The sequence below is a fragment of the Narcine bancroftii genome, chromosome 5, assembly GCF_036971445.1.
Source record: "Narcine bancroftii isolate sNarBan1 chromosome 5, sNarBan1.hap1, whole genome shotgun sequence".
Lineage (NCBI taxonomy): Eukaryota > Metazoa > Chordata > Chondrichthyes > Torpediniformes > Narcinidae > Narcine > Narcine bancroftii.
The window spans coordinates 182566490-182578575 of record NC_091473.1 but is presented as its reverse complement, the minus strand read 5'-3'; the positions used below and the strand labels follow the sequence as shown (position 1 = coordinate 182578575).

At 43.6% G+C, this 12086-nt stretch overlaps 1 protein-coding gene across 5 annotated transcripts in view; it reads left to right on the top strand.

Annotated features, from left to right (window-relative positions):
- Positions 1-660: 660 nt before the first annotated feature.
- LOC138764298 (carcinoembryonic antigen-related cell adhesion molecule 6-like) overlaps positions 661-12086 on the top strand; it is a 38068-nt gene continuing 26642 nt past the window's right edge. For 4 of the 5 annotated variants that reach the window (XM_069940031.1, XM_069940033.1, XM_069940034.1 and 1 more), the window contains exons 1-2: positions 661-913; positions 1558-1875. In XM_069940031.1, the coding sequence (XP_069796132.1) occupies positions 676-913; positions 1558-1875 (556 nt within the window). In that variant the 5' untranslated portion in view covers positions 661-675. Of the gene's footprint in view, positions 1444-1557; positions 1876-12086 lie in introns of all 5 variants that reach the window. The other variant, XM_069940032.1, reaches the window with a different exon arrangement.

The following is a 12086-nucleotide window of genomic DNA, read 5'->3' as shown; positions in this document are numbered from 1 at the left end:
GGGCTCACCCAACTTTTATACAGTTCATTTCAGTGTAGAGATACCCCCCCCCCCCTAACATTCTTCTGCCTCCTGGATTGGTTTGGCATTTGGTAATTCTGTCTGCCGACCTGCAGTTTTTTGGAAGACCGGTCCCATCATGTCATTGTCCTTATTCACACATCTCAACCCCCAGGACTTACTAAATTCATATGCAGAACTTGCTAATTCTGTCTATCACTATAAGACCCTTCTTCTATTATACTTGTGTAACCCTTCCTCACACTCTTATCGGAATTCATCCCTACTCAGCACTTACTTAACTTCCTCTAGTCTAGTCTATTATTCTTTATTTTATTCATACTAACTTTACTTCCTATAATCTATTACCTCTTACAACTCTTTTCGCTATTTCTGTCATTACCAGTTCGAATCTTTGCATTTTATCTTCTGTTCTTTTCATTTTCCTTTTAATTGCATTAAACTCGAAAGATATCCATTCTTTTAATGATCTCATTTGCTCTTCAAAAGAGGCTTTATCTAGATTCTGTTCATCAATTTGACCTTTTATTTCTTTTTGTCCATCAGTTTTACCTTCTATCTCTCTGTGAAGATCTTTGTCTTCTTCTCCCTCTTCTTCTGTGTCTGTATCTTCTTCTCTTTTTTGGGTCTGCGCGTCCCTTCTGTTTTTTGCTGATGAGCTGCTTGTATGTCTTTGTCAGGCCTCCTCTTGCTGTGGATCCTCCCCTCCTGGGCTGCCCTTCTGTTGTGCTTCCTGCCGTTGACCCTCTTGTCGATCACCCCTCCGTCCATCTCCCTCGTCTGTTTCCTCGCTCCCTCCCCTGGGATCAGGCGTCCCTCAGCTGGTCGCTCTGGGCTGCCCGCTCCTCTGCTGAGCCCCCCTCCCGTCGGTGTCCTCTTGCTCCTTTGATTGGTCAGTTCCGGACATTTGTGTGGCTCCGAGAGCCGTGTTTGTGGTGCAGCGGCTGGTGGGTCGCGACTCCGCAGGGCCGGCACGAACCTCGGGGATGGGACGCTCCTCTCCAGCACAGCGTCCTGTTCCTTCGTGCAGGAAAGTCCTTCTCTTTCTTCTCGGCCACTTTTCTCCAGTTCTTTTTACTTTCTCCTTCTTGGGGCCATCTTCTTTCTCTTCTCTGTATCTTTCTCTTCTATTCTATTTTTGTTCTGCTTTGCTTTCTCCTATTTTCCAGGAGAGGGTTGGTTTCCCCGAGCGGCCACGACCCCAATCACGTGCCTTTCAACCTCGCGGAACTTCTAGAGAGGAAACCTGACGATATGAAGGAAGTTGACTCGGCTGCATCTGGCCCGGAGACCAGGAAGAGCGGCTCAGTGTCGGAGTGTGAACAGGGACCAGGCACTTCCCTCCCTCTTTCTCTCACTCTCTCTCGGGGATGGCGGGGCTGCCGTTCACCGCGCTCGCCGCTTGTTTCTTCATCCTCTGGGGTGAGAGTCGCTCTCGATTTGCGCGGAGCCGCGGTGCAGCTCGCAAGGGGCGACCGGGCTCGTCCGGCGAAGCGGTGTCGCCTTCTCCCTTAACGCCGAGTTTCTCTCCCTCAGGTGAGTCGCAGGGTTTGACCATCCACACAGACCGGAGTCGGTTCAATGTCACCGCCGGCGGCGACGCGACCTTTTCGGTGCGGCCGTCAGTGAAGCTGAGGTCTGGGAACTGGGGTTTCAAGGACAAAACCATTGTTACGTGGGTCGGTTCATCTGTAGATGTGGATAATGCGTTCACTTCACGGGCTGAGTTATTGCTCCCCAACGGGTCACTCCTGCTGAAGTCGGTGACCAGATCAGACAGCGGGGATTACACCGTGAACATGATTCCAGATGTCGGGGATCAGCAAACAGCGACCATCGCTCTGCTGGTCATTGGTGAGTGAGAGACGTCGATCTGGCTGAATGATTTATTTTGTGGGGACTGTTTCCGTTCCCGAGGTGAACACACTCACCAGCACACACCCGCGCGCTCACCAACACCCGCACACTCTCTCTCTCTCTCACACACATACAGTGTGATCCTTGGTGCTGTGTCCAGGTTTTAAACCCTGATTTCTTGATAAACACTACAGAGGTTTGTAAGTTTAACAACACATTTCTTTACTCACATCAGGCTTCTGGGTCGCATATTGATACAATGTCTCTCACCAGGCATCCACCTCTCTCAGATGTGATATGGCTCTTAGTGTATTAGTGGACATGCTCCAGCATAAAATGGTCCCAGGTTTCTTCAGTATATAACATCCCTCTTTCTAAAAACATTTATTAATATTTACAAAATTTATTAGAACTTTAGGTTTTTATAAAATAAATAATTCCTGCTTCTTTATCTGCAGTTGCAGTTAAGAATTAACTCTTCTATTTCCACATTTGCGGATCTATATCCTGTTCAGTGGAATCGCGCTGGTGGTAGGATGTTGCTTTGGACCTTGTTGCAACTGTTTGGATCAACGGTTCTCCTGCCGCTCGCTGTGCAGTCGTTGTGGTGTTGCTGGTCGGGGTTTCTCGTCGTGTCCCCTCATTAGTTGTCGGAATGACAGAAGCTGCTGATGCTTCAGGGGCTTTTTGTGTCAGATCTGGTGTTGGGGGAACGTGGGTCCTGTTAGGAATTAAAGTACCTTTAAAGAAATTGCTCGAGACAAAAATTGAGAACAAAGAACATTTATTACTACAACAATGCAAAGTTGGGTGCTTCCCCTTACCCTGGGAATACACACAGACACTGGCGCTCACCCAACTTTTATACAGTTGATTTCAGTGTAGGAATACCCTCCCCCTTACATTCTTCTGCCTCCTGCTGGAGAGGTTTGGCATTAGGCAATCCTGCCTGCCTACGTGCAATTTCAGTATACTTGGAGAACCAGGGGGGGTATCCTGTCGGTGTCCCTTCATGTCATTGTCCTTATTCACACCTTCCTGATTCTCTGGGCTACAGTCTCTTGATATGCAGAGTTGACTCATTCTATCTAGGGTTGGCTAATTTCATATGTATAAATCTGTGTATGGTTAGCTAATTAGAAATGTATGACTTGGTACTTCTGTCCAGGGCTAGGAGACCCTTATCTGATCCAGACTACCTCAACTTCCTACATTCTATTGTACCTTACCATTCCTTATCTTAGTCCTATGGTCTTGTCACAAAGACTAGAAGATTCTTATGTTAATCGTGCTGACTCTGCTTTCCTGCATCCTAAGCCCCAAGCTTATCCTGTTTGAACTGGTTACAGCCATTTTACTGATGAACTTTAGTTTCTTCCATGTTCATAATTTTAGATCAATTTTCCCATCTCTCACAATCCTCACTTTTCTTTTAGATCAGTAATACTGATCTTTCACCATGATCAGTGTTACTGATCTTTGGTTACTAGTGTCAGTGTGACTGATCCCCCCCCCCCCCCCCACTTCCTCACTTTTCTTTTAGATCAGTAATACTGATCTTTCAAGTGTAAGGTGTTGTTTTACCCAGCTGGTCAATAACTGAATTGTAATCTCTGTGTAAAGTCTTTAGGTAGGGGAGCACCATGAAGGTCAGAGTAGCGAGTCCAGCTGCTTATTAGGGTTGTGAGTATCAGGCTCCAGTTCTCAGTAAAGAGTCTAGTCCATCCCACATCAGTCCGAAGTTGCCACGTCTGAACATGGGCATGGGCAGATTCACGTTGAAACATTGAAGCAGTGTCTTTTAACCACCCGACTTTTGTAAGCATTGTCCTGACGAAGTCTGTGAGAGACGCTGCCTTCAGCAGCGAACAAGTAGCAGTCTCTGAGAAACGCTGCCTTCAGCAGCGAACGAGTAGTCAGGCGGTTCCGTTGAATTGTGGCTAGTATCTGATGTCCTCTTCAGCCCCGAACCCTAGGGCCACCGATCTCCGAAGGCTGTTTGGAGCCTGATATTAAAGTGTCAAGCAGCTCACGTTGTTGGAAACTGGTGCTCCCCTTCACGGGGTGATGAAAAGAGACCAAGCTGGGGGGGATTGTTTCTTGTGATTTAACTGTGTGTTGCAGCTTGTCTGCTAACATTAGCATATGTATCATTGAACTTGTGAGTTGCAGCCTGTCTGTGTACATTAGCATATGTATTAACTCTCTCTCTCTCTCTGCTACATGTACAATCCTGACTACCTGTCTGTCTTTGTCCCACCATGTCCTTTGTGCTATCGCTTCAAAACTCCTGTCTTTAATACCTGTGTAGGCTAAGATACAAATTAGATGTACTCCACTAAAGCTGTTCAGTTCCCCTGGTCCGTATTGGAATCCCTTGTTAACCCATATTCCACTATGACTATACATTAAATCTATGCCCTGTCTACATTCTAAAGGAGCACAATTGTAACCTCTGCTGCCCCTATTCCAGGGGGACTTAAAACATTAACGAACAATATTCCAAAAAATGAGTAAACAACAATGAAAGTAAAACCCATTGAAAACAGCAATAAAATACAACAATAACTGAATAAACCACAAAAAATGTAAAGCTCATTGAAAACAGCAATAAAATACAACAATAACTGAATAAACCACAAAAAATGTAAAGCTCATTGAAAACAGCAATAAAATACAACAATAACTGAATAAACCATTAAAGCACGAAAATAAATGTAAAACCCATAAAAATACGGCAATAAAGAATACAACAATAACTATAAACCATTAAAAAAACGAAAAAAATGTAACATTACGGCACTTTGTAACAATCTGACTTTCCTTTGTGTTAGTGTAAAAATTGTAAAATGAAACACAAACCATATTTGCATGGGTTTTGAATATGTTAGACCTTATTAAAATGCAGTTGGAGCTGCTTGTCTGTATGGGGCACAACCCTCCAATTTGTTAGAGTGAGTACATAACAGACATTGCAGCACAAGAGCCCCTGCAAGAGAACTTGAAACATATTCAACCTTTAGTTCTGCCTTAAGTAAAATGCCTTGTGCCACAGCTCACAGGAGCTGGCCTTATTTAAAACAGTCTGTAAAACAGGCACCAAAAAAAAGTTAAAAGATGTTCTTATGAAGATTGCACACACAATAATTTAAGTACAGGCTAGTTTCTATTATATTCCACTTAAAGTTCTGCTGCATGAATCCTGGAGCTTGTGGAGTCATTATTGAATCAAGAAATATTGGTACCATGCCAATCTCATTCTAACATGCCAATTTCTCCAGTCCTTAAGTCAAGATGTACTGAATAGCATCTGGTACAATATTTGTGAGTTATTAATGATATTATTATTCTTATGCACCCAATTGTTCTGAACTATGCCACCAATTTAAATCATATTCCACCTATTGCAGTACTCACACAGCACCATAGACCAGTTCGCAGGTTTATTTCTCCATTAAGCTGAATCCAGTTGCGCAGGGTTTACCTCCGTGATTATTTACAATGTAACTTCCGCACTACCGGATTTAAATATAAACCTGATAAATGGGGGAAAGTTATCATGAATTAAATAACAGCGGCAATACAGAGAAATTGTGCTGAGGCATTAATTTCACTCCAGAGGAAAATGCACCAGAGAAATGAATGATTAAACTTATAGGAATCCCCATAGGAATCCCCAGAGGTATCTTTATTCTCCAGAGGTGGGTGATCTTTAAACTCACGGACCTTGACTGCTGAATGTGTAGAAGAAATGTATTAAATGTGTTGATAGGGCTCCATACCTCTAACTGCAAAACAAGAGCCTGAAGCCTCAATTTCAAGTGCCACAGTGCACTTAAAGGGACATGCACACTCCCCCTTCAACTGGCTGATCCAGCCACTTTACACATCAGATCCTTTCTTTATCTCACATACACTTAAAGTTAAGATGTATAGAACTCACCCTATTTGCGCAAACATTTCTCCCTGCAAATGTTATAACATCACTCAACTCTCAGGTACTCCCTGTGCAAAATCACATTTAAATACAATTTATTTCATAAATTGGAATTAACTGGTAGTTAAATTCGCTAATTCTACAGTATTGAAAAACGATCATTTATGACATTTAATTTTTAGCATGAATTTTAATCAATATTGGTCAGTGACTGAAGTGGGAAGTCGTGATTTATGAAATTATCTCTGGTCTCTACTCTCCCACTCCCTGCACTTCTCCCAACATTCAGGAGCTGGCACACAGTCCCTGCCTTTTTTCATGTTACTCATCTACTATTCCTTTAACTGCTTGCATCAAAATGTTAGCCTTTGCTTTCTGCTTATCCTCAGATGTCTGGACAAATGCTTTTTGTGTGATCTGTAGAAGCTGGGTTATTCCCTGCTCATGCCAATTTTCTGTCTTTTGTAATTTTCTCTTCATGTCTGGGGCTGAGTTGGTAACAAAACCTGTTAGTACCAATTGTTCCCCTGCTGGGGATTCTATGTCGAGACCCCCATATTGTATATATATATGGTCCCAAAAATTGGTCTAACTGTTCAGCACATCCCTGGGGATCTTCTATCAGGGAGGTCAGTTCTTTCTTAAAGTTACACACTTCAGTACTGGTCAGGGGCACATTTACGAAACCGAGACCCTCTCCCATGGGAACTTCCCGCAGTGGTCTCATCCAATTGGTTTCTGGCTTATTAGGTCTGGGTTCCTGCTCCCTGGGAAATGAATCAAAGGGTTCTGCCCTTTCTTCCTGAAGAGTCTCACGCTGTTCTGAATTAAAGTTACCTCTCTCTCCTGCCAACAGAGGTTGTAATCGAGTGCTTTGTGAGCAAGTTATCATACCACTCCTGCTCTCTTCTCTCTTCTCTAGTGGTGGGGGAGGTGGGGAAGGTGCAGAAGGGTAGGTCATAGGAGGGGAAGGAAAGATAGGAGCTGGCATAGGAGGAACATAGGGTGGAGGGAGGGAATGTAACACATCCCAACCCTGTGATTCAGGGACAAGAGGATCCTCCTCTCTCTTATCCCTGGATTCTTTCTCATTCAAAACCAGCTGTTCAATGGATCCCTTGAGCCAGCAGGCTGCATATTCCCTGCTCTCAACATTGTCTTTCTGGTTTTGATAGAGCCATAGGTTCAAAGCTTTACACATCCATTCATCCTCGGATCCGAATTTTGGCCAGTACACGGAGCTCCCTTTAACCGGGTATTTAACCCATTCATTACAACAATACCTGACCATCGTCAGTTTGTCTTTACCGCGGGTCTTTCCTGTGCCCCACTCAGATAACATCAACCCAAGCGGGCTGTACGTAGCTATCTGGTGGTCACGTCCTGTGTCAGGACTCTCATCTTTACTGCCCGCCATTCCCATGCTTAGGAACAAGTAAAATACTCTTACCGAGTTCTGGCAGTACTGCTCTAGCGCGCGTCCTTCCGCCGTTTGTTCTCAATGCCTCTTCTCGGATATCACTCGCTTCTTCCACTGACCAGCCACCCGTCGCCCGTGAGTCCAGCTGAATCAGCCGGGGTGCACCTACTCTCGTCGTCGGGGTACTCTGTCAGTGGAGGGAGTGTGATCCCGGACGAGCCCCCATTTGTTAGGAATTAAAGTACCTTTAAAGAAATTGCTCGAGACAAAAATTGAGAACAAAGAACATTTATTACTACAACAATGCAAAGTTGGGTGCTTCCCCTTACCCTGGGAATACACACAGACACTGGCGCTCACCCAACTTTTATACAGTTGATTTCAGTGTAGGAATACCCTCCCCCTTACATTCTTCTGCCTCCTGCTGGAGAGGTTTGGCATTAGGCAATCCTGCCAGCCTACGTGCAATTTCAGTATACTTGGAGAACCAGGGGGGGTATCCTGTCGGTGTCCCTTCATGTCATTGTCCTTATTCACACCTTCCTGATTCTCTGGGCTACAGTCTCTTGATATGCAGAGTTGACTCATTCTATCTAGGGTTGGCTAATTTCATATGTATAAATCTGTGTATGGTTAGCTAATTAGAAATGTATGACTTGGTACTTCTGTCCAGGGCTAGGAGACCCTTATCTGATCCAGACTACCTCAACTTCCTACATTCTATTGTACCTTACCATTCCTTATCTTAGTCCTATGGTCTTGTAACAAAGACTAGAAGATTCTTATGTTAATCGTGCTGACTCTGCTTTCCTGCATCCTAAGCCCCAAGCTTATCCTGTTTGAACTGGTTACAGCCATTTTACTGATGAACTTTAGTTTCTTCCATGTTCATAATTTTAGATCAATTTTCCCATCTCTCACAGTCCTGTTCCTGCCAGATTCTGTCTCAACGATGTATGACCTTGGCCTCACAGCTATTCTCACAATCTTTGCTTGACTCCAGGTTTTATATCACTGGCTCTTGAACATGCACATGCTTCTCTGTGATGCTTTCTGGTAAATGATTGTGCAAGTTTGTTAGAATGTTGACAACTTCCCTCTTGTATGTTCCTCAACTTTCTTCTTATTTCCTCTTGGTCGTCTGGTGAATAGATTTTGCTTGGCAGGGTTGTGTTGTACTTTCTACCATTCAGAAGGTCTGCTGGGGCTTTCATGTCGGCCCTCAAGGCTGTTGCTTGCACTGACAGAAGAGCAAGGTCAGGGTGTTCTGTTGACTCTTGGCACTTAGTGAGAGTGTATTGAATTTTCTGTACCCTCCTCTCCATGAATTCATGGCCTCCTGGGATGATATGGTGATGATGTGGTGATGGTGAACCCATATTCTGCAGCTATTTCTCTGAATTCTGTGATGGAATATTTGGAGATATTTTTAGGAGATAAATTGGAAAAATTCGAGTTGGTCACGCACACCTTAAAACAGATCTTATTTGAAATACTGAAGAATTCATATTCAGTGACTTTACAGAAACTATGGAGAATGCTATGCACATTTCACAAGTAGATGCTAATTGAAATGATGTCATGATTGAATGGAGTGGTCTTTAAAGCAACAAGAAGGAGACACAGTGTCTGTTGATAGCTCTTTGTAAGGGTTTTGACAGAGAGCACAGAAAGGTCACTTCTGGGTTCTTGTTTACCTAAAACAACAGATGGGAGCAGATGACTAACTCCTATTGTTTGCTGGAGAAAGAGGGGTTTTTGCAAATGAGAGAGAGAAGGACACGTGGCTGGCATTTGAAATCTCAGAGAGAGGGAGAGAATGAACACTGTCAGCCAGGAGAAGCTTGTTGGAACTGAAACAGAAGTTCCAGAGTGGCAGATGGCTGGAAGTGCTATCTGACTGATGTTTCTCTTGGAAAAGGTGCAACAGGAAGGAGCTCTGTGCTAGCCTGAAAGAAAGGGGTTACCATCTGGAGAACCCTGATGGGGCAAGTTTCATCAGTGAGACATTGAGGTAACTAATGGTAGTACCTTAGTGTCGCAATCCTGGAACAACACATCTCTCTCTGCAAACGCTACAAGAACCTTCCTGAGTGGTAAACAATGACCTTTTGAGCACCAAACCTGGTGAACGTTATACATGTTAAATTCTGTACACAGTACAAGAATTTCCAGCAACCAATGAACATGGAAGATTGAGAAGTGAATTGAACTGTGAACCAAATAACTTTTCTTAATTGTACACACACATTACTTACAAGTGCGCTTAGAATTAGAAGGGGGTTATATTTGGTAGTTAAGTTAATAGTGATAAGTTAAAGTTTGATTCTGTTTTCATGTTTAAAGATAATTAAAAACAACTTTTGTTTAAGTAACTGCTTGTCGTGGTGAATATCTGTTGCTGCTATGTTTTGGGGTCTTGCGGGCTTGTAACAATTCACGCGATGTGAACTAGGTCTGTGACTGATAATGTTATATTTTATATTGTTTTAAAGGAGATAAATTGTGGCAGGTTTTTTTTAGAGTAGGTCACACACAAACACTTCAGAACGGATCTCATTTACAATGTCAGAGCTCTGTTCAAGCCAAACATTTCAGGCTCCAGGTGCCTTTGCAAAAACTTAGTTGGATACCTATAAGGACTTCACAAGTAGGTATTCATTGGACATGCTGTGGAGTAAAGGATTATTGCTTTGGAATCTCCAAGGTTTGCAAAGCCAAACTGTCCACACTCTCATGAGGGGACAGCCCTCATATCCTCGGAACTTGATCGAGGTGCCACCTGTAGCCTGCTGTAAGTGTCTTCTCCGTGGAAGAGGGGCCAACACTGTGTGCAGTTCCCACGGTGAGAAATCACCACCCTGCCGCGGCACTGACAAAACCTCTCAATTCGAGGACTCAACCACTCTGCAATAAAGAGCAAAGTGTCGCTGATGAGTCTGGACTTTATGGACAAAGTCCCAGCTGTGTCTCATTTCACTTTCCCGTTATACTTTCAGAGCCTGTGCCTAATGTCACTGTAACACTCAACAATTCAAATCTAGTGGAAGACAAGGATACAATACTTCTCACTTGTGATGCTCAGGGCACTGTGCAGACACGGATGTGGTTCAAAAATGACCAGCCCATCCAGGCAAATGACAGGATATTAATATCTCCAGTATCTCGTCATCTGACAATAAGCCACGTTAATAGAAATGACACAGGAACCTATAAATGCACCGTAGGCAATGACGTCAGCAAAAGCAGTGCAAGGAGTCACGTGATGGAGTAGTGGCCGGACAGTGAACTCCAGCCCTCTCCAGAAAAGTCGGGAAAAACAAGAGAAAATACAAAGGCACAGAAATACAAGTTAAAGAAAAGTGAGTATAAAGGTGGAAAGAAGATGGAGACAAAAGGAGAAAAATCAAAATCAACGGAAAGAAGAGAAGACAACGGAGGAAAAAGGTGAAGGCCTTACCTGTCCGAAGAGGCCCGCTGTGGAGAGAGGAGCCCACTACCTCAGGTCGGTAGAAAAAGAACTACAACAATGGCTCACAGAGCCGAGTAAAAGTGCGCAACCGCGCATGAAAAAAAACACACCGACGGGAGGGGGGACCAGCTGGGGAGTCGATCTCCACAGCCGGCAACGACAGCTGCAGAACACCTGCAGCAAGAAGAGACCACAGAAGACAATAGAAACAAGAAAGAAGAGGAGGAAAGGGCACCAAAGAAACAACAGATGGCCAACCCAGAGGAAGAAGAAGAGGAAGAATACAGTGAAATAGAAGAAGGGAAAGGCAAGGTAAAGGATATACTTTCTCTTATTAAAGAATACATGGAGTCATTTAAAGAATGGCAAACACAGGAATTCAATGATTTAAGAAGAAGAATAAACAACACAGAAAAGAGAATAAATAAAATGGATATGACCTTAGCAAAAGCAGTGCAGAGACCATCGTGAAAGTTAACTGTAAGTATTGAGGTAGTTCGAGAGCAGATGACAGATAGACATGGACAGTGAAGATGGCATTCAATGTCTGCAGAGAATTCAGACCAGCTGTAAAAGTGGGGTGAAAATTGGCAGATGGAAGTTAATGCGCACAAGTGTGAGGTGTTGCATTTTGGAAAGACAAACCCAAGAGAGGACGTACACAGTGAAACAGTGGGGAACTGAGGGGTGCGGTAGAACAGAGGGATCTGGGAATACAGATACATAATTCCCTGAAAGTGGCGTCACCGGTAGACAGGGTCATACAGAGAGTTTTGGAACATTGGCCTTCATTGAGTACAGGAGCTGGGATGTTATGGTAAAGTTGTATGAGACATTGGTGAGGCCAAATTTGGAACATTATGAAAAGTAAAACACAAAAGACTACAGACATCGTGGTTGAAGTAAAATCACGGCGCTGGAGAAACTCAGCAGGTCAAACTGCGTTTTTTTTTTATATCGCAAAAATAATGATACATCGTCCAAAATGTTAGTTCTGTGGCTTTAACTTTGCATGTAAATGACACTGTTTGACCCGATGAGTTTCTCCAACATTGTTTTTACTTTAGAGTATTGTGTACAGTTTTGGTAATCAACCCAGAGCAATTATAATAAAATTGAGAGTGCAGAAAAGATGGACAAGTATATTGCCAGTACTTGAGGAACTGAGATATAGGGAAAGGTAAAACAGGTTGGGGATTTATTCCCTGGAGTGTAGAAGAACGAGGGGAGATTGATGGAGGTATTTAAAATGATGAAATGTTTAGACAGAGGAGAATTAGTTTAGCCTTTTTCACTAAGGGTTGGTGGATTCGCCTCCAGAGCTCCTGAAGCCTCCGCTGCTGCCCAGAGTCCAGTCTAAACTATCAACAACACAGGCT